This window comes from Dromiciops gliroides, chromosome 4 (genome assembly GCF_019393635.1).
Source record: "Dromiciops gliroides isolate mDroGli1 chromosome 4, mDroGli1.pri, whole genome shotgun sequence".
Classification (NCBI taxonomy): domain Eukaryota; kingdom Metazoa; phylum Chordata; class Mammalia; order Microbiotheria; family Microbiotheriidae; genus Dromiciops; species Dromiciops gliroides.
The window spans coordinates 233089428-233112064 of record NC_057864.1 but is presented as its reverse complement, the minus strand read 5'-3'; the positions used below and the strand labels follow the sequence as shown (position 1 = coordinate 233112064).

The window sequence follows — 22637 nt, the reverse complement described above, 5'->3', positions numbered from 1 at the left end:
TAGAGACTAAGAGACCGGGAGACATTTACAAAGATTGATTCAGAAGTATTAGGCACTAGGACAGACAGAAGACTGACACAGGAAGGCAGAAACAAATAGACTTAGAAATAAACATAAGGAGACAGACTCAGAAACTTGATAGACAAAGGGAGACCCAAGAATAGAGACAGACTTGGAATTAGACAAAGGGAAACACATAAGGTACTTAGAAATAAAAATACTCAGAAACCCAAAGATAAACATTGACAAGAAATAGACACATAAGTATATCATTGGACCACAGCTTTAGAGGCAGATGGGATGAGGAAACAAGCCTACAATACTTGCCCAAGGTCACACAGATAAAAAATGGCAGACTCAGGACTCAAATTCGGGTCCTCTGACATAATTCCAGAACTCTTTTGAATATCAGGATAGAAAGAAATTCAAGAGACAGATTCAGTGACAAACAGCAAAACAAGCCGATTCCAAATTATACAGTCTTGATTTTGGAAAGAACTTCAAAGTTCATCTAAGCCCAAGTTCCCACTGTAGGAATCTCCTCAATAGCATCACTGACAGGTGTTCAGTAAACCTATATTTGAACTAAACATTGAGAGATAGAAAGAGACACTGGAGAAAATTCAGATGACACATACTAAGGAAGATAGAGGGAGACACAGAGGAACAGATTTAAGTGGAGAAAGACACTCAGAAACAGACTCAACTACAAGAAAGCTAACAGAAAAAGAAGAAAAAAATTGAGAAGAGAAAGACTTAATAGATACAAGCACCCAGAGACAAGATTCCAATAGAGATACAAGGAGATAGAATAGATGCAAATGCAGAGGGAAAGGGAAAAGACTGAAGCCCACAAAGATCTGTGTTTAAGTTTGCACATTGTGTAGAAGATACAGGGCTCCTCTCCTTTGAGAACTGATCCTTGAGGGAGGAGGGAGCAGCAGCTTTAAGAAACCTAAGAAGAGAGACCTTTTGCACCTCAATGGTGGTAGAAACTTGTGTTCATACTGAGGGCCAAACCCTGATCCCTCCCAGTTTCCTCTAAAGACCCACTGCTGACAGTGGATAAAGTGGAGCTTCCCCTCCCCCAAGACCCTTCAGCAGTTGATGCATGAAGGGGAAGAGGCTCAGGTTACCCATTTGCCCTTTCCTAAAGGTCCATCTTTAACCTTTACTGTTGGAAATTCAACCCAGGCAATGGGTAAGGAAAAGGCTTAATAGCTGCACACCCCTCCCCAGCAGAGCCCCTTTGTGAGTGGTGAAATTAAGGGGGGGTGACTTTTGGGGGGAAGGCACAGCATCAATCAGGGGAGGGAGGAGTGTCTTAGGGACTATGAATTTGCCTTTGGTGGGCAACTGTTGGCTGCCAGTCATTGAGCTGGGGAGAGGTAGACAGGGGAGGGGCTGGGCAAAGAGGCGGGTCAGTAATAAATGCCAGGCTTAGGAGTGATAGCCTGACACTGTCCCAGCAGCAGTCCATAGCCCCAGACCTTGTCCAAGGAACTCCAGTTGTGGTGAGACCTCTCAGGCCCCATTCTAGAGGGGCAGGGCAGGGGCAGGGATGGGTTCTTTCCCCCACCTCCTATACTAAGCTGTAATTCACAGCCACAGGTTGGGGAGAGACTGGAGAATGAGAAGGTTGAAGGGGATGGCTAGATAGCTGAATGGGGGAGAGGCCTGAGGAGAGCCTAGAGGTGGTAAAGGATTTGGGGCGAATGAGACAAAGAAGAAGGGGAAATGGGGTAAGGTAGAGACAGCCAGGACGGGGAGGAATATGGGGAGTAGGGTGGAGTGGTGATAGGATGGGGAGAGAGGGACAAAGCAAGATGGGGGGGAGAATAAGGAGATGGGAGAACTAAGGGAATTAGGAAAAGTACTGTAAGGAACATAGATTAGAACAGAGGTATGGGATCGGGGGATTGGGGAACTGGAGGTAGGGACATGGGTAGGGTGTCAGGATGATGGGACTGAAATGAAGAAAAGGCTGAGAAGGTTGGGGGGAGATGAAAGGGATTGAGGGGCAATTAAAAGGGAAAAGATTTTCTAGCATAAGTTGGGGGGGGATGGGAGGAGTTCTGAGTAAGGAAAGGGAGCTGAGCCTCTTTGGTCTATGACCTTTCTCTAGGCTATTTTTAGTACCAGCACCTGCCTTCCTGGCTTGGGGAAAGATTTAAATGGCATGGGAGGTTTGGGGTGTGGGTTTTTTTTTTGTCTTTTAAAAGCTTCCCCACTGACAAAGTTCGCAGCCATGGCAATGCAGAAGATTTTTGCAAGAGAAATCCTAGATTCTAGGGGGAATCCCACAGTGGAAGTGGATCTATATACAGCCAAAGGTGAGGAAGGAGTTTGCATGTCTTCAAATGTATCTGCAAACACACCTATTCCTAATTTCTCTCCTCCTCCATAGCCCATCTTAGACTCTGTAACCCACACATCTCTGTTACCCCTTCCCGGTATACTCCAGGTTCGAAATAAATGGAGTCCCCTAATCAACCAAACCCTGGTTCCTCCCACATTACTTCTCCAGCCTGCAGGATTCAGAAATGAAATCTATTTATCCCTTTGTCCTTGTTTTGCCTTGATTTCTGTTTTGGTGCCCTAGGAACTTAGGGTTCCTCCTACTTGGGCTCTGAGAGAGAAGTAGCCAACTTATTTCTACCCCTTACTCTGCAGGTCGATTCAGAGCTGCTGTACCTAGTGGGGCCTCCACTGGGATTTATGAAGCTCTGGAGCTGAGAGATGGAGACAAAAGCAGATACCTGGGGAAAGGTCAAATATCACTCTGAAGAGAATGTATTTGTTTGGGCAGAAGTGGGAGGGTGGGCAGAGTATTGTACCCCTTGGATGGAGTGTTTGTGAACCTGAGGTCTCTTTAGGAAATCGGAACCTTATTGATCCCCCACCCTTACTCTCTTTCCTAGGGGTGCTGAAGGCTGTGGAACACATCAATAAGACTTTGGCCCCTGCTTTACTGGAGAAGGTAATGACTTTGTCAGGGGGACTGCCAGAAATCCCTCAAATCTGTTCCCTCTCCTCTACTGATACTTTTCCCTTTCTCACCCTCCACGCCCCAGCAGCCATTAATTATGACCTGAGCCTCTTAGGACCTTGCCTAAGTTTCTGTGAGGTGATTCGATCACATCCTTCAATCTCTTGTATAATCTTTCTTTTTTGTCTCGTATATTCTCCCATCCAGAAATTGAGTGTTGTGGATCAAGAAAAAGTTGATAAATTCATGATTGAACTTGATGGGACAGAGAACAAATGTGAGTGAGGTTTCAAGGAAGAGGGAACCACAGAGAATAACCTCATTCCCAATGGGAGAAGGGGCTGGAGGGGAGAAGGTTCTCGCTCCAAATGAAGACGTTATCTCACATCATTGCTCTCTCTACAGCCAAGTTTGGGGCCAATGCCATCCTGGGTGTCTCTCTGGCTGTGTGTAAGGCAGGAGCAGCAGAAAAGGGGGTTCCCCTCTACAGACACATCGCGGACCTCGCTGGGAATCCAGACCTTGTACTGCCAGTACCGGTTAGCTTTTCTTGACCCTAGGACCTGATCACATTCCTTTCAACCTGGCCTTAAGACAGAATTTGCCTCCTTTTTTCAAGAATAAAAACTCTTTAAGAAGTCTAGACCTTAGTTCACTGCCCATAGGGATCACTTCCTAAAGTATAGCCTCCTTCTCTGAGCCTTGTAGCTCAGTGCCCTATCCTCTCTCTTCTAGGATAAGTGCCTTGGAATGTCTTATGTCCCATCATACTCTCTGAAATCCTGTGTACTATGGATCACCCACATCTCAATTGGAGTCTAACTTAAAATCAACAAGCATTTATTAAGTTCCTATTATGTACGAGGCATTGTGCCAGGCAATGGTGATACAAAAATGAAAGAAGGCACAATCCTGTCTTCAGTGATTTTACAGGGCAATAGGGAGGGATGTATATAAACAACAAAGAGGAATGATACAAGGTAGAATGTAATCAAGGCAGAAAAAATATTTCTTCCAGCAAAAGGTAGTAACCGTCATCAGGTATGTGAGGTAGTACCTGAGCTAGGCAGAGAAATTTCCTTCCAAAAAAGAGGATTTCCTTCCAGCTCTAAACTTATAATCCTGATTTCAAAAGGCAAAAAATATGGAAAGAATGTATTATAAAGAGGAGGTGGGGAGAAAACAGGACCAGGATGTTTGACAGCAATACAGCCTGAACAAAGAGTAGATTACCATATGTCCCAAACTACAAGAAATATTATTTCATAAAATGTTTAGTCATCACATTTTGTAGTACTAATGTAAAATAAGGCTAGGAATATATTGAAACAGGATGGTAGACAGCCTTAGATGAAAGGTAAGGGGTTCGTGTTCTGTAAAATAGGATAGTGAGCCACGGAAGACTTTTGAGCAGACTTTTGCTTCAGATAGAGTTCAGAAATTGTGTGAAGGATGCACCCACACCAAGAAAATGGCAGATCATTGAACTTGGAGTTGAACAAAAGGAATGATGAAGGGAGGAGAGATGGGGCTGAGAGGTGAGGAGATGAACAAATGTGAGTGGCATGAGAGGGATGGACTTGAGATGTAGTAGATGTAGAATCAACTAGCACCAGTCTTGTTTTTCCCCATTTATGCAAAGGTACTGTTTGCCATTTGAGAGCAGGGATTGTCTCTTAAGAGTTCTCTCCTGAATCATGAATTATTCCTCCCCCAGGGATGTCTTTTAAATCTAATATCCAGTCTTCCCTCTACAGCTCATCTATCCTTATGCTACTGTCTAACTCTTATCTTGCTCCATCTCTCCCACTGTGGTCAGATTCTGAACCTCCTTCCACTTAATCTCCCTCAGGCCTTCAATGTAATCAATGGGGGATCCCATGCTGGAAACAAATTGGCCATGCAGGAGTTCATGATCCTGCCCGTGGGGGCGGCATCATTCAGAGAGGCAATGCGTATTGGGGCTGAAGTCTACCACCATCTAAAGGGTGTCATCAAGGCTAAGTACGGGAAGGATGCCACAAATGTAGGCGATGAGGGTGGGTTTGCCCCCAACATCTTGGAGAATAATGAAGGTCAGTCATTGGGCTGAGGAGGAGGGAAGGAAAGAATGGATCCAATTAAGGGAAAAGGGGCTAGAGGGAAAACTGGGGTATTACTCCTTTTACCCCTCAGCCTTGGAGTTACTGAAAACAGCCATCGAGGCGGCTGGTTACCCAGACAAGGTGGTGATTGGCATGGATGTTGCTGCCTCCGAATTCTACAGAAGTGGGAAATATGATCTTGACTTCAAATCTCCTGATGATCCTGCCCGGTACATCTCTGGGGAGAAGCTGGGGGAGCTATATAAGAGCTTCATCAAGAACTACCCTGGTGAGGGGCACAAGGACCCCATCCTCCTTTCCTACTTACAGAACTATTCCCTGGCCTCTTTTCCTCCCTAATTTATTCTGTGTACTGCTCTTTTTTTTTTAAATCCTAGTGGTCTCTCTTAATGCTGCACCTAATAATAATAGCTTATATGTCCTTAGTAATAGAAATCATCAAATTGAGAGAGGGGACCTCATCTAGTTCCACATCCTTATTTTATAGAAAAGGAAACAAAACTTAGAAAGGTCAAAACAATTTGCCCAGTTATTCCCAGATGGAGAAGCACAGCTGGGGTTCCCAACACAGATCCTCTCAATGCAAATCCAGTGTTCTTGCCCCTTGTTTGTGCACAGGGTTAGAGCTGTGATTTGAACCCAGGACCCCTGACAGCAGGTCCATTGTTTTTTTCCACTCCATCAAAGCACTGCTCTCTGTTCATACTCTAACCCTCTCCCCATGACCTTCTTCATTCCCCACACAGTGGTTTCCATTGAGGATCCCTTTGACCAGGATGACTGGGCCACCTGGACTTCATTTCTTTCTGGAGTTGACATCCAGATTGTGGGTGATGACCTCACTGTCACCAACCCCAAGCGCATTGCCCAGGCTGTAGAGAAACGAGCCTGTAACTGCCTCTTACTGAAAGTCAACCAGATTGGCTCTGTTACCGAATCCATCCAGGCGTGAGTTTCCAGTGGGCGAGCTGGAGGGAGGTGGGAATTAGCCCATGCTGTAGAAACTCACCCATGAATGAGTTATTCTCCTACATACATGTATCTCTGGTCCAATTTCCCTCTATCCAGAAGCCTCACCAGGAAAATTCAATGTAAAAAAATCTTTGCTTCTTCCTCTTTCCCAAAAGGATCATTTCCTCATTATTCTCTCACCCCTGTCAAGAATCTCAGATACATAATTTTATGTACACATGACATCCACATCACCCCCCCACCCAAGTTTTTTGTACACATTGTAAGTACTTTAAAAATGGTTGTAGCATGAATGGATAATTGAGTTCAAACCAAAGGGATCATCAGATCATAGACCTAGAGCTGGAGGGAATCTCAAGCCATGTAGTCCAACTCTCCCTTTTTAAAGATGAGGAAATTCATGGGAGGTTGAGACTTGCCCAGGGTCCTTTGGATAGGTGTCAGTAAAGTTTGAACCCAAGTCCTCTGTGTCCAAGTGTTCTTTCCACTGTAATGAGGCTGGACCTTCCTCTCTGCAGCTGCAAACTGGCACAAACTAATGGCTGGGGAGTGATGGTCAGCCATCGGTCTGGGGAAACAGAAGATACCTTCATAGCTGATCTGGTGGTAGGACTCTGCACTGGCCAGGTAGGGAACAGGATATCCCCTCATTTCTTTGTGGCCACCAGAGCCTATCTACCCAAGTGCTCTGGAGGCTCTCACACATCCTTGAATTTCCTCTTTTCCAATCTGTCCCCAATCACTGGATTCTGGCACTTCTCCATTTGACTCTGACTTTCCTCCTATGTCTCATTACATTAGATCAAGACTGGGGCCCCCTGCCGTTCTGAGCGTCTGGCCAAATACAACCAGCTCATGAGGTACCTCAATTTTGCAGCAGGCAAGGGGGAGTGTTAGGGGGTATCTAAGAGAAAATTGAGGCAGAGGTAGAACAGGAAGTGACCATTCTCACTGCTGTTTTATTCCCTGCCTAGGATTGAGGAGGCACTTGGAGATAAGGCTGTCTTTGCTGGGCGGAAGTTCCGTAACCCCAAGGCCAAGTAAATGGAGGGAGCCATGTCCTAGATCAGCAGAAGCATTTGAGTCCATCACCATCTCTATCACTCCTCTCAATAAAGCATTTTGGACATCAAGAATGACTAGGGTATCATGGTTTATGATCATAAAAGGACATCCTGGTCTCAGAGAAGGGGCAGGAGAAAGGGACACCCATGTTGAAAAGGAAGCAGCAAACACCATGGAATAGAGACCACAGACTAACAGGCAGGGGAAAGGTCTGTATGACATGCCCCTTTCTCAGCCTATTTCCTCATTTGTAAAATAGAGGTAATATCTGTACCATGTACCTCCTGGGGCTGTTGTGAGGATCAAATAGATATGAACAGATGATAGATGTGAAATCCCATTGTAAATCAAAGCCCTGCATAAATGTCAGCTACTACTATTGGGGAAAGAAGGAGAAAACGAAGGTTGGTCAGAGAGGAAGTTCAGACTGGGCTGCAGGAAGGAGACATAATATAAAAACATCATGGGGCATGGGGGGAGGATAAGGAGAAAGACAAGCAAGCCCTTGGGAGCAGAAGTTGTTGGAAAATGTCAAAGAAGTGAAGTGTCCCAGTATGGGTGAAGTAGAGACAAGTGGCAGCTGTGTTTTATACAGTTGAAAGGGGAAGAAAATTTAGATCAGATCTAATGAAAACAAAACAAACCAAAGGTTCTAGTCCCAGCTCTTGCCACTAACTCCCCATGTGACTATGAGCAAGTCAACTGTGGACTCACTTTTCTCATTAGTTGAATAAGGGAACACAAGGGATTTTTAGCTCTAAAAATTCTAATTCTAGGGTCTGACCCTCCCCCAAAAGCAAACCTTGTCCCAGGGTCCATACCATTCTTCACACTCAAGTCACTCCCAGCAAGGATTTAGATATCTGGTTTGCCCCATGCACAAACCAGCACATGGGGTCAAAAGGTGTTTATTGAGCATAAAGTTACCTTTAGTCTTGAGGGAAGAAAACACCCCCTTCCCCTCCACCCAAGGAAAAGGGAGGGTAATATAGATTAAATACTCATTCTTTCATACTGTCACACATCTTTTGGGGAAAACTGGAAGGAGATTCACTCAACTACTCCATATATCCAACATTTAAAAAATCTACACCCACTCAGACCAGATCACTGTAGGAGAGCCTCCATACCCATCTCTCCATCCTAATGGCTCCATTGTGGGGTCAGAGGCCAACCCCTGGCATGGTCATCAGAAGTCAAAACAAGGTGGCATTGTAGTGCCTGCAACTTCATCCATGTCCGCCTTCCCCCTTTCCAAAGCCACAGCAGGGATTGTAAGGGGAGGAGATGGAAAGACAAAGGACCTAGGAGCTTGGAGTCCCTTCCTCTCCACTCTGTCGAAGGCGTTTCTTGGCACGGATCTCATTCATGGCCTCCTCAATGGAGCGTGTGTCCCTCTTATTTGCTACTGGAACTAGGAATGGGAGTAAAGGAGGGATGTGAAGGGACTAAGAATTCTCTTAGTACTCAGTTTTCCATCCTGCCACCATTGCCCTTAAAGACCAAGATATCCAGAGCCCTAGTTCACCCTTGAATCCAAATCTCTTTCCTCTTCCCCTTGTTTCTCCCTCACATCACCCCCTTTATCTCTGTCCACCATCGATCCCCATCCTCTTACCACAGCCATAGGTCTTGTTAGCCTGTAGCATGTGGGCAGCATCCTTGGCTGCCCCTTTCCCAATGAGATGACTATATTTGTCCTTGTAGTCACTCACAGGGCTCACGACAGCAGGGCCCTGCTGGGCAGCTTCTTCCTCTTGCCACTGGGCTAGCTCCTAAAGGTGAGAGTGGGAGGAAGCGGAGTTTGGGATTAAAGGTCTGGCTACTAGATTCCCTATGGAAAGCAGAGGTTGGAGGCACTTATTTTACCTTAAGTCTCCTTTTTTCCTCTGCCTGCTGTGGATCCCACTCCTCCCCACGGCGGTATGAGTCAAGCTCTTCATCGGAGGGCGCAAACTCCTTAGGAGTGAAAGAAATTATGTAATCAGGGTCCTATAGGTTCCACCTTGATCCAAATGGGTCTGTCCCCTGACCCCCTTGGGAAAAGGACTAATAGACTAGAGAATTAGGAGAGAAAAGAAACATGTCTTTCTCACCTTCTTGAAGATCATGACGTATCGACATTCATCATCCTCCCCAAAGGAGAAGGATGTCAGGCCAGCCACCTCCACAACATCATGTCTGTGTTGAAGAACAGAGAGAGAGTGGGAGTGTGCACTGCCAAAGGGGTTCAGGACACCAAAAAAAGTTAAGAATCTCTCTTTTAGGAAGGGTGAAAATAGCAGAGGGCCCAAGAGGGTTTGTGATCCCCTCCTAAAGGATTCTTTATCCCCCTGCCATTTCTTCCCACCCTTACCCTAATCTCTAATGATAATTGCAATAATAATCTCCCATTTATAGAGAGTTTTATTGTTTACAATTCATCTCACACATTTCTCATTTGAAGCTCATAATTCTAATCATTTTACAAATGGAGAAACTGGGGGCAGCTAGGTGGCTCAGTGGATAAAGCACCAGGTCTGAATTCAGGAGGATCTAAGTTCAAATCTGACCTCAGACACTTGACACTTACTAGCTGTGTGACCCTAGGCAAGTCACTTAACCCTCACTGCCCCACAACCCCCCTCCCCCCCAAAAAAAAAACAAATGGAGAAACTGAAGGTCTGAAAATTAAAGGGACTTGCCCACGGTCACAAAGTTGACAAGTGATTTGAATCAGGCCTTCTGACTCCAAACCTAAACCTTTGACCATGACTGCCTCCCCAAGTGTGCTGCCCCACTTCTCCACCTCCACCCCTATTCTCTCAGCCCCTTCACTCACAATATACTCCTCTCAATCTTGTTCATTGGCTGGAACTTTCTCTTGGTCTGACCACTGTCCTGGATGAAATCTGATACCTCTTTCTCCATCTTGGGAAGAAGTGGAAAGAGAGAAGCCGTAAGATGGGGGTGTTCCTCTCCACTCCCACCCTACTGCACTCAGATGGAACCAGCTACACTTCCAGGTCTACTGCCTCTCTCCATACCCAATGTTCTTCTATGTTCCTCCTTTCCTAGAAAATCAACCCAACCTCCCAATTCTGTAATTTAAGGAGTTTCTCCCAAAATTCACTGTCTCTCCCTTTTGACACACATACCCGCTTTCGAAATTCCACTTTCTGCCGCTTCTCCTGCTCCTGCAATTTCTTCAGACAAGCAGCCTGTTCTACAAGTAAGAAAGGAAGTCCTGAGCAATCAATGAACAAGTGCTGGAGATTCAAAGATAATAGTAAGACGATCCTTGCCTTTAAGGAGCTTAAATTCTATAGGGAGAGAAAGCATGTACATTTTTGGTATATTCAAAATAGATACAAGATGATTTGGAGGGAAAGGCTTCATGTAGATGGTAGGTGCTTGAGATGAGCTATAAAAGAAACAGTAATCTTAAATAAATTTTAATGATATTTTTGCTTTTAAACCAACTAAATTTCCCCTTGCATCCCCTCCCAATAACCTCCTAGAAAGTCATCTCATATAATATGAAATATTTTTAAAGAAAAAAAAGAAAAAGAGGAAGAAGAGGGGAGAAAAAGTCAATAAAACCAACAAATACAAATTTTTAAAATCTGATAATAAATGCAATGCTCCTGTTCCCTAGGAAGAGGTGGAAGTGGGAGGAGGTATCTTCTCTTTTCTTCTTTTGAGGATATGCTTGTCCTTTGTAATTTTTCAACATTCACTTTTTTAAAAAAAATTTTTAATTAATTTTAAATTAATTTTTTTTAAACATTCACTCTTGAGAGAGTGAGAGAGTGTGTGTGTGTGTGTGTGTGTGTGTGTGTGTGTGTGAGAGAGAGAGATATGCCTTGGGAGGTAGTAGCCTCCTCACACAGGTGTTCCAGCAAAGGTTGAGTAACTATTTGTTATACTTTAGAGATTCTTGTTCAGGTAAGGGATTGACTTTACAGCTTCTGCTGTCTTCTCTAGTGTTCTAGGAGTTTCACTGCTAAGACTCTCTAATTCTGTGTTTTAGGGCAGGGATTGAAGGGGTAATGGATAGATTTCAACAGTCCAATGGGGGGGGGGGGGAGAAACACATGATATTTTTCTTTTCAGTAACTTCTACCTGAAATGTATTTCCTTCAATTATGATTGTAGGTGTGACAGACATTATTCTGAGGAGTCCATAGGTTTCACTAGACTGCCAAAGGGGTCCAGGACACCACAAAAAAGTTAAGAATCTCTCTTTTAGGGAAAGGCTATCCAACTGACAAAAATCTGATATGTGTTCATCCACCATTGGGGATATTCAATTCAATAAATATTGACTAAATACCTACTGTGTGCAAGGTAAGATATATGTGAAGAAGGCAAAGCTAAAAACAAAACTCCCTCCTCTGCAGGACCTTACATTCTACTGGGGGGATTCAACATGTACAGAATTAAGTAAATGTAAACTAATTTAGGAAGGATGTCTGGAGGAGGTGGCAGCTTGGTTAAGCCTTGAAGGAAATAAGGATTCTGAGAGACCAAGATAAGGAAAAGATCCATTTGACTTACTAGTGAGAGATGAAATGGTGAGTTCAGGTAACTCAACTCTTGTTGAGGCTGACTTGTATACAGTGGGTGAAGAAGCCTAATATGTAATGAGGTGAGAAGGCTGGGGATATGAACTATAGCAATATAATGGAAAGAGGGAAATTGGAGTTCAAATTCTGTGCATTGGGGGCAGCTAGATGGCATAGTGGATAGAGCACCAGCCCTGGAGTCAGGAGTACCTGAGTTCAAATCCGGCCTCAGACACTTAACACTTACTAGCTGTGTGACCCTGGGCAAGTCACTTAACCCCAATTGCCTCACAAAAAACAAAAACAAACAAACAAAAAAATTCTGTGCATTTAAAAATCACTGGATCTCAAGCAAATTGCTTCACATCTGTAGGCCTTAGTTTCTTCAACTGTAAAATGAAAAGATTCAACTAAATAAATAGTACCTTGATCCTATGATTCTAAGTCACTTCAGTTTCCTTATTTACAAAGTAAAGATAATACCTGTGGTACTTAATTCTCAAAGTTGTTTGTATATAAAGTGCTTTTATTATTACTATTATCTTTTGGACTGGATCTGTGATTCCATTGGTATATGAGGACCTCCTCACATTTCCTCCTGTGGAGGAAACTTCATTTACCAATGTTGGGATTGGCACCTGCACTGCAATTTAAAGTTGTCTGGGGGCACTGAGAGGTTCAGTGACTTGCCCAGAGTCACACAGCCATGATGGGAATGACCCAGGTCTTCCTGACTCCAAGGCCAGCTCTCTATTCCTTCCTCTTCATTATTATTATCATAATATAATATAATTAAGTACCTACAATACCCAATATTACATATTTAAGTACATTAGAGAAGTAAAAACAAAGATGTTGTGCAAGCTCTTGGGTGTGTTATTACCAATTTTGGGTAAATCACTTAGCTTTTCTAGGTCCCAGTTTTCTCAATTATAAAAGGACAGGGTTGGATAAGATAACGTTTCAGGGTCCTTACAATTCTAAATCTATGATCATGTGAACTGTAAGGATTAGGAGAAGCTCCATGGAGGAGGTGACATTTGAACTGGTTAGGTAGGAATTCAATAGGAGGAAGCACGTGTATGTGTGGAGAAACGAGTGTTCTGGGTATAGGAAACAGCTTAAGAAAAGATAAAGCAGTGGGAAAGTGTGAAATATATATGGAACACAATGAGTAGTACAATTTGGTTGAAATTTAGAGTAAGGAAAATCTGAGGTTCTGAATTTCAGAAATTCAGTTTTCCTTGTTGGGTAAAAAAGAACTACTAAGGGTTTTTTGGGCAGAAGAATGACATTAGAAGTGAAAGGTGTAAAGCAAATACATAGTTGAACTTTACTACATGTAAGACACGGTGTTATGAACCTGTGATAGAAAGAAGAGAAGTCTAAGACAATGGATTGCGCACAGGACTTGAACCTGGAAGACTTGAGTTTGAATCTTGCCTCAAACACTTTCCAGCTGTGTAGGCCATGAAAAGTCACTTAGCCTCCATTTGTTTCAGTTTCCTCATCTATAAAATCAGGATAGTAAGAGCACTCATCTCTCAGAGTTGTTATAAGAATGAAATGAGATATTTGTAAAATTCTTCACATACTAAGGTATGTGAAGTGCTACATAACTACTATTACTATTATTACTATACATAGTTCATGTCCTCTAAGACCTCACAATCTATTTGGAGAAGTCTTTTGGGAGAAGTTGTCTTTTTTGATCTATAAGGAGTCAGCTTGGCATCTTATCTTCTTTCTTTGAGAAGAACCTCGAGTACAGATGTCTACAAGGGAAATTATCATGATCCTTTGGGGATAAACAGGACAAAGGAAAGAATGATTAGATTCCAGGCTCCTTTGCTAGCTACTCTTGCTTCTCTAGCATTCTAAATTTGTGTTCCTCATGGTTCAGTGTTCATCTCTACTTTTTTCAGTTAAACTTTCACTCCAGAAAGTGGTAGAAAGAATCTGAATTCAGAAGTCAGGAGACCTAAATTCTAGTCCTGGCTCTGCCACTAACCAGATGTATAATCTTGGACAAACAATTGCTCAACAAATATGTATTAAGATACATAAAGAATGAAACAATCCGTCCCATATTCTACCATGAGAGATAACACATAGTAAGGAAGGAATAGCACTAAGGAATGGGACATCATAAAAAGACTTCGTGTAGAAAATGGTACTTGAGCTTCATGTTGAAGGATGAGAAGGGTTTTATGAGGTGGTAGGGGTTGTATGTTCTAGAATGAGGGATGGTCAATGCAAAAGCAAGGAGACTGGAGAAGACCAGTTTGGGTGGATCACACGGTACAGGAAGAGGAGTAATATACAATGAGTTTGGAAACATAGATCAGGGCCACATTGTGAAGGGCTTTAGAAACTAAACAGAGGAGCTTATATTTAATTCAAAAGACAACAGAGGGCCATGGGGTTGGGAATAAGAGACAATGTAATCCTAAATGCATTCTGTGAGTAGAGAGAAGGAATTGGTTGGGGGCAGGTAGGTAGTGCAGTAGATAAAGAACTGGCCCTGGATTCAGGAGGACCTGAGTTCAAATTCGGCCTCAGACACTTGACACTTACTAGCTGTGTAACCCTGGACAAGTCACTTAACCCTCACCGCCCCACAAAAAAAAAAAAGAGAGAAAGAGAGAGAAGGAACCAAGATTTGGCAAATGTTAGGTAAGGAAAATGAAGAATTGGGCATAACACCAAGGTTATAAATTGGTACCTTTAACAGAATTAGAGTTTAGAAGAGGGGTGATTTTGGAAGAAAGATACTGAGTTCTCTTTTAGACATGCTGAGTTTGAGAGGCCTTTGAGATGCCTCTCCAAGCTTCTGCTTCCTTCTATATAAAATGAGTAGGTTGGTCTGTAGCATGATGTCTCTTCTAGCTCTGTAGTACCATATTCTCAAGCTGCCTGAATGAATCAGCTCCAGGAAAACATGACTTTAGGGAAAACTTTAGTATTATATGGAAGTTATTTCTGTAAGAACAAGGTTGTAAGTGATGTACCAACAGTTTTATATGGCCCCATATAACGGACTCCTTTGACGCTGCTGTGGGTTCAGGGTTGTGAAATAACACAGGTTAGGACAACTTTCTAACTCAAGTCACAAAATCACAGCTTTTTTGAAAGAATAGGGATGGAAGAAGGCAGATCAAAATCAGGTAGTCAAGTTTGGCTGGAACATACAGTGCATAAAAGGGAATAATATTCAAATAAGAATGGAAAAGTATGCTGAAACTAGCTTGTGAAAGGTCTTAACTCTCAGGCTGAGGAGTTTGTATTTTATCCTATAGGCAGCAGGATACCCCTAGAGAATTTTAATGAGTAAGGAAGCAACAGATTTAAACATTTGCCTTAGGAAGATTATTTTGGTAACTGTGCAAAAGATGTACCCACACCACTGAAATGACAATTCCTTTAAGTTAAAGCTGAGGAAATGAAGGATAGGTTGGAGAGAATAGGATCAGGGAAACTAATCCAATGCTAGGAGCATTTATTAGGTGTCTATTTGTAGGCAGCTAGGTGATAAAGTAGATAGACTGCTGGGCCTGGAGTCAGGAAGACCTAAGTTCAAATTCAGAATCAGACACTTATTATCTGTGTGACCCTAGGTAAATCATTTAACTTAGTTTGCTTATCTATAAAATGAGCTGGAGAAGGAAATGACAAACCACTCCAGTAGTTTTGCCAAGAAAACCCCAAAAGGGGGTCTTGAAGAGTCGAACATGACTGAACAATTATGTGGAGGACATTGTACTAGGCCTGGGAAAAGGAAAACAATCTCTGCCCTCAGTGAGTTTATATTTTACCAGGGAAATAAAATAAAGATGTGGATATACATAATTATTTGAGGAGGTAGAGAACATAACAAATTAGGGAGAAAGGGCTCTTGTAAGGGGTGGCACAAGAACTAAGCCTAGAAGTAAACCAAGGATTCTCAGAGATAAGTAGGCAGAGAATGCATTCCAGGTTGGGGGGGAGGGAGGAAGGAAAGTAAACAGCTGTCAATTTTAGGGAATAGTCATTGGGTCAGTATAGATGGAATTGACAAGTATTTATTAAGAGTCTAGGGCAGGGGGGGCAGCTAGGTGGTGCAGTGGATAGAGCACCGGCCCTGGATTCAGAAGGATCTGAGTTCAAATTCGGCCTCAGACACTTAACAATTACTAGCTGCGTGACCCTGGGCAAGTCACTTAACCCCAATTGGGGCAGCTAGGTGGCACAGTGGATAGAGCACCGGCCCTGAAGTCAGGAGTACCTGAGTTCAAATCCGGCCTCAAACACTTTACACACTTACTAGCTGTGTGACCCTGGGCAAGTCACTTAACCCTCACTGCCTCACTAAAAAAAAAAAAAAAAAAGAGTCTAGGGCAGGGGCAGCTAGGTGGTGCAGTGGATAGAGCACTGGCCCTGGAGTCAGGAGTACCTGAGTTCAAATCCAGCCTCAGACACTTAATACTTACTAGCTGTGTGACCCTGGGCAAGTCACTTAACCCCAATTGCATCACCAAAAAAAAAAAAAGAGTCTATCATGGGGACTTGATTCTTCTCAGCAATACAATGGTCCAAGATAGTTCCAAAGGACTCATGATGGAAAATGCTCTCCAAATCCAGAAAAAAAAAAAAGAACTGTTGAATCTGGATGCAGATCAAACCATACTATTTCTATTGTTTTTTTGTTGTTGTTTTTCTTTTCTGAGGTTTTCCCTTTTTGCTCTGATTCTTTTTTCATAACATGTCTAATGCAGAAATATGTTTATTGTAATTGTACATATATAACCTATATCAGATTACTTGCTATCTTGGGGAGGGGAGAGGGAGGGAGAAAAATTTGAAACCAGAAATATTATAAAAACAAATGTTGAAAACTATCTCTAAATGTAACTGGAAAATAATAAAATATTTATATGGAAAAAAAAAGTCTATCATGGGAGCAGCTAGGTGGCACAGTGGATAAAGCCCTTGATTCAGGAAGACCTGAGTTCAGATCCAGTCTCAGACATTTGACACTTACTAGCTGTGTGACCCTGGGCAAGTCACTTAACCCTCCTTGCCCTGCCAAAAAAACAAAAACAAAAACAAACAAACAAAAAAAGTCTATCATGGGGCAGCTAGGTAGTACAGTGGATAAAGCACTAGCTCTGTATTCAGGAGGACCCAAGTTCAAATTTGGCCTCAGATACCTGACGCTAGTTGTGTGACCTTGGGCAAATCGCTTTACCCTCATTGCCCGGACCAAAAAAAAAAAAGAGAGAGTCTATCATGTGCCAGGCACTGTGCAAGACAGAGAAGAGCGTCAAATGCCTAGTTAAGGGAATTTGTATTTCATCCTAGAGGCAAGAAAAAGCTGCAGAAAATGAAATAATTTTAGTAGTGGTATGGAAGTTGTATCTGAGAAAGAGAGATTGGATGCCAGGAGTCCAATTAGGAAGCTATTGTAATAGTCCGGATAAGAAGCAGAGATAAGAGGATAGACTCCAGGAAAGTTAGGAAAGTAGAATCAATAAAAACTGGACAAGGGTTTGAGGAAGAGGAAAGAGTAAGAATAAAGCCAAAGTTATGAATCTGGGTGACTGGATGGTGTGCCAACTGAATCTGGGGGTTATTACAAAACTTTAGCTGAGAGATGATGAGGATCTAAACTAGGACAGTAATAGTGTGAGTAGTCATGGGGATGGATGCAAGAGATCATTTGTATGTGGAGCCTGAAATAGAAGAGTCAAACACAGTTATTATTATGTTTCAAACCTAGTTGACTGGGAGGATAGTGTTTCTCAACTGAAAAAGGGCAGTTTGGGAGAGGGTTTAGGGAAGAAAAATCAATTCAGCTTGGGATGTGCTGACTTTTTTAAAGCGGCAGTTGTACATCCAGGTGGAAAGGTCCAAGAGGCAACTGGAGATGCAGATTAGCACTGGATACATAGATCATATAGTCATATGCACAGAAGTGATAATTGAACACATAGGAGTAGATTAAATCACCAAAGAGGAGAGAGGAGAGAAAAAAGGTTCATGACGGAGTCTCGAGGGACACCTACATGTAGAAATAAAAATCAAACAGATCAGAGGAAAACCAAGGGAGAACAGTGTCACAGAAGCCAAGGTAATCATTAATATCAGAATAATTAACTGTCAAAAAGCCAAAGGGAAGTCAAGAACCGAGATATAGTTATCCTCAGAAAATTTTCAGTTGACTGGTGGAGTCTAAAGGCAGAATGCAAAGGGCTAAAAGGTCAACAGCTCGACTGGAAGGCAGGAGAAAAATAAGGATTTCTTCAGGGAAGAAATGAAAGTGTTTGCACATTTATTTGTAGGTAGCAGAAAAGGAACCAGTAGGAGAGGTGAGAAGAGATCAAGAGTGATTGATGGGGTAAGCTCCTGGAGAAAACTGGAGTAGTGGGGTAAAGGATACACAGATAGGAGAGTTGGCCCTGGCAAAGTTAAGGGCCCCTTTTCTTCCAAAGATGGAGCCAGAGCAGAGAAAGAGGCACAATGTGGGTAGCTGGTGAACAGCTTCTATTTCTTCTTGTGTGAGGGTGACGTTGGGGAGAGAAAGTTAAAGGAGTGCCCTGGGATGGCGAGAGTCCAGCTCGGTATAGTCAGTTGAGAGGTATGGGAAGCCCAGAGGGCACTGCGATGGTGCTGCCCACGCCCAGCCCGGCCCAGCTAAGCAGCCAGGGGGAGTTAATGAGTGTCCCATGCAACACTGACAGGCTGGGGATCCTTTTACCCCTCATGATATTCAACAAGCACTAGCTGCTTGACTGCATGTTCCAAGGAAAGCTCCCCACAAAGATGCTGTAGGTAAAAAGCACCAGTCGATCACTTCCTTGCCAAAAACCTCAAAAGGGGCACAGCAGAGGACAAGGCGGAGTCTTGTCCAAGAGTGGGGAAAAAAAAGGCAAGGTAGTCACTGATAGGTGGCCAAGCAGGGACTTGGGCCAATAGGAGCCACGGCAGCAAAGGGCGGGGAAAACAGAGCTTAATTCAAATGGATGGACCCCAGGAGAGAGCCAATAGGATTGCTCCATTTCTGGACAGGCAGGACCTAAAAAGGAAAGGAAGAAGAGTTGGGGCCTAAAGGTTCCGTCAGCAGCCACAAAGTCCTAACCTTCCCTAGTGTGGAGGCTGCTCACAGGCCACTCCCCAATTCCTCAACTTCACAAGCGGGAGGGCCAGGCCTCTAGCATTACCGGGGAATCTGAAGGCTTCCCAGGGCCTGTGAGCCACTTCCTCTCTCCCTGTCTTCACTCCGAACCCCTCTTAGTCTCCCACTCTCTCCTTTCCCCCAGGCTCGAATGAGGCAGCCCTTCTCCGGTGGAGGCCGATCCCCTCCCCCTTCCGTCTTCGGCAGATCACCCACAATCGGTTATCATCCTGGTCTACCGGGCTGCAGGTTCCCTCCCCTCCCCGCAGCTTTCATCTATCTTTCCTCTCTTACTCAGCCAAACTCTCAGAAAAAGCTCCATCCATTCATTCATTGCCTCTGCCTTCTCTGCCCTCAACCTTTTTCAGTCATCACACATCTAGTGACATTTTCTCCTTTTTTCATTTTTCTTGATCTCTTCGATTCATTGTTGTGGATGATGTGTTCCCAGAAGCATACTTCCAGAGTCAGGTGTCATAGGGCCCTGGTCTTGTGGTGGTGGGTTCAAATTTCACCTCAGACTACTTACTAGCAGCTGTATTGCCCTGGATAAATTGCTCAACCTTTCCTTAGCTGTAAAATGAGGGGATTGGACTCTGAGTCCTCTAAGGCAGGGCTTCATTAACTTTTTCCACTGAAGACTCCTTTTCTCCCAAGAAATTTTTACACGACCCCAGGGTATATAGGTATATAAAATAAGTATTTGTATACTTTGTATAAGTATTTGTATCAAACATTTACTGCCAACTTTTCCCCAAGCCTCACATTCAGTTCCTCAATCCCATATAGGATGGCAACCCACAGTTTAAGAAGCTTTCTTATAAGGTCCTTTCCATTTCTAAGATCTTTGATCTCTATAACCACATCGAATTGTGAGTGCTCTCTCTTAGTGAGCTCCAACTCCCATTGGTTTAATTATCTTCTTTCTACAGATATATATCCACCCCCTGTCTCTACCCTGGACTTCTGTCCCACATGACTAATTCTGCCTATTGGACATACAAACAATATTGGACATACTGGATGTCCTGGAGAAATTTCAAATTTAACATGTTCAAAACACAACTCATCTTTCCCCATCCCCACCCCCAAACCCAACTTTTCCCCAGATTTTGCAGTTTCTGGAGAGGAAACAATCTTTCAGTATTTCTCTTAGTTTCATCCCTGACCCCTTCACAATACATATCCAGTCTGTTTCCAAATCTTGCCATTTCTATCTCCCCAACTTCTTTTGAATCTAAAACCTTTCTATTCACATAACTACTGACTCAACAGCCTAATTAGACCCCTTATCTTATCTTTCCTTACTCCATACAGCTGTCACAGTGATTTTCCTTATGCCCATATTTGATCATCTCACTCTCCTACTCAAACTCCAGTTGCTCCCTATGATATAAAATATGGTCTTTTTTCCTCCAGTATCATTGTATATATTATTCCTATTCTTCTAAAAAGTCACTAAGAATTTATTAGGGTCCTACTGTGTTCTGTTCTAAGTGCTGGAACTCACAATATAGTGAGGGAGACAAGCAAAAAAAAAGTAAAAATAAACTACAAACAGTATAAATAGGAGATAAGAAATGGAAGGCACTAGAATTGAGGGGTTGAGAAAGACTTACTGTAGAAGATGGGATTTTGAGTGGGAATTAAAGGAAGTCTGAGAAGCTTCCAAGCAGAGATGAGGAAGAAAAGCATTCCGGGGATAGGAGACAGCCAGAGAAAAATTCTCAGAGCTCAGAAGTGGAGTGTACTGAAAAGTATATGGTGGGGTGTAAGGTATAAGAAGACTGAAAAGGGCAGGGTTAAAATACAAAATCCTCTGTCTTAAATCCTCTGTCTTGTGATCAAAGACAGAGGATTTTGTATTTGATCTAGGAGGTAATGGAGAAACCACTGGAGTTTATTGAGCAGGAGGATAACATGTTTGGACTGGCACTTGAGTAAAATCACTTTGGAGGCTGAATGGGGGGTAAAGTGGAGAAACTTTGTAGCAGGTAGACCCACAAGCGATAGTACAGAGGCGAGGTGCACTAGAGTGATGGCAGGACAGAGGAGAAATATTTGAGAGATAGGTAAAATAGACAGACCTTGGGCAACAGATTGGATGGGGAGTGGGGGGGTGAGGTGGACCATAACAGAGATAGTGAGGATGACACCTAGGTTGTCAGCCTGAGACACTGAGAGGATGATGGTGTCTTGAGCAGTAATAAGGAAGTTTGAAAGAGGAGAGGGTTTAGGGTGGGAAAGATAATGGACTCTCTAATCCAGTCACACTGGCCTTCTTTCTCTCTGCTCCTCAAGAATAGTGTTATCTCTACAATCTCTCCATTTGCACCAGGTGACCCCACTCTTGCAGCACACTCCCTCCTCAGCCTCAGAGTCCCTTTCTTCAGAAAATCAACCTCCGCTCTCTACAGGGCTGATTCTGATCCTCCAAACTGCTAATGCCATTCCCTCTCTAACAATTTTGTTATTTGAGAATAGGGACAAATCTATGAATTCTATGGTAGGGGACTTCCGGGGGAGGATCTCCCTGTACCTATGTTAGGTCGGCACCTCTGCAACCAACAGCTAGCATTTAGAATTTATTTGTGTTGTGTCATTTGATCTTCAAGAAAAGCTGGTCAGGCAGATGGTATTAACATACCCTTTTACGGAGGAGGAAACAGAAGCTAAGAACCTGGTCGCCTGGGGCATTTTAAGGCCCTGGCCCAAAGGCATACTTTCAGCGTTAAGTCAGAGAAGGGACTTCCACCCAGGTGCATCCTTCCCCTGAAGTGGGCTCCCTATCCCCTATTTTCTGTATGTATTTACATTTGCTTTTAAAGAGCCTCCGCTTTAGAATGGAAGGTACGAGAGGGTAGTGTTTGTTTTTTCTAAGTCTTTCTAGTCCCAGAGCACAGCATAGTAACAAGAACACAGGAAGCGCTCAATTAAAACTGGTTTGATTGACGGACTGAGGCAAAGAGAGGAAGAATAGGTCCATCCAACCAATTGGAGCTCAGGGCAGGGACAAAGGGGATGGGTGTGGCCTGGTTCACGGCTAGCCAATCGAAGCTCGACATTTGGGAGGGGGAAGAGAGACAAGCGGGTGTTTCTACTAATAGGAATCAAGGACGGCGGAGGGGAAGGATAAGAAAAAGGTGCTAGGCCTAGAAACAAGCACGGGTCCAATTGCCGCCCTCCTTCCGCTGACTGACGGAGCTGACCTCCGATGGAGGATTCAAGGGGGCGCCGATGGGCCCAACGGGGGGGGGGGTCTTCAGAGTTAAGGGGGCTCTAAGCCAGGAGTAGGGAGTGGACTTCTGTAAGCCAGGAGCAGGGTGCGTATTGGGGCTCCTTACCTCGGGCCTTGCGGCGGGTCTCTTGGTCACCGACGCTGGGCGGCTTCTCCATCGAGCTCAGGATAGAGCCCAGTAGGTCCGCCATCTTGGAAGAGACTAAGCGAGGGCGGCACTGCCGCCTTAAAGGGAAGGACGAAATGCCTTTAAGAGAGTAGGCTGTCGGAGGCGGAAAATCATCTCTCCTTCCCCGCCCCCCCCCCCCCCCCCCCCGGCCCAGTCCTTCTCCCAGTTGAATAGCCCTACCTATTAAAGGGGAAGGAGGGACCAGAGCAAAGGTTGCCTGGGCTCCGATTTCTCTGAGGACCTCGGGCAGCGACGATGTAGATGCTCAAGGCTGCATCATTCTCCTGCCCATTGGTCGGCACTCCTTCCCCCTCTCCTGGTTTCTGAAGCCAGCTCCCGTCCCTTTTTCCTGGGGGGCACCCTGGCAGCTGCGCCCCCCAAACCCCCCAGATCGTAAGT

At 43.9% G+C, this 22637-nt stretch overlaps 2 protein-coding genes across 4 annotated transcripts; one reads left to right on the top strand and one right to left on the bottom strand.

The window, feature by feature from the left end:
• Positions 1 to 1364: 1364 nt before the first annotated feature.
• Positions 1365 to 7205, top strand: ENO3 (enolase 3). 3 transcript variants are annotated; one of them, XM_044003946.1, is made up of 12 exons: positions 1366 to 1514; positions 2240 to 2333; positions 2674 to 2769; positions 2922 to 2980; positions 3197 to 3266; positions 3395 to 3528; positions 4842 to 5064; positions 5165 to 5362; positions 5841 to 6042; positions 6585 to 6693; positions 6868 to 6926; positions 7041 to 7205. In XM_044003946.1, exons 2-12 carry the CDS (start codon positions 2249 to 2251, stop codon positions 7108 to 7110), a joined length of 1305 nt encoding a protein of 434 aa, XP_043859881.1. In that variant the 5' UTR covers positions 1366 to 1514; positions 2240 to 2248; the 3' UTR covers positions 7111 to 7205. The 3 variants fall into 3 exon arrangements, with proteins under 3 accessions (XP_043859879.1, XP_043859881.1, XP_043859880.1); XM_044003944.1 differs by lacking the exons at positions 6868 to 6926; positions 7041 to 7205 and having other exon boundaries at positions 1365 to 1514; positions 6585 to 6847; XM_044003945.1 differs by lacking the exons at positions 6868 to 6926; positions 7041 to 7205 and having other exon boundaries at positions 1369 to 1514; positions 2223 to 2333; positions 6585 to 6847.
• Positions 7206 to 8023: 818 nt separating this feature from the next.
• On the bottom strand, positions 8024 to 22577 carry SPAG7 (sperm associated antigen 7). Its single transcript, XM_044003947.1, has 8 exons — positions 22419 to 22577; positions 22176 to 22294; positions 10269 to 10336; positions 9953 to 10041; positions 9228 to 9312; positions 9001 to 9090; positions 8750 to 8906; positions 8024 to 8545 (listed from the first exon to the last, which is right to left on the bottom strand). The coding sequence occupies exons 2-8, from the start codon at positions 22258 to 22260 to the stop codon at positions 8436 to 8438; spliced, it is 684 nt and encodes a 227-aa protein (XP_043859882.1). The 5' UTR covers positions 22261 to 22294; positions 22419 to 22577; the 3' UTR covers positions 8024 to 8435.
• Between the last annotated feature and the right edge of the window lie 60 nt (positions 22578 to 22637).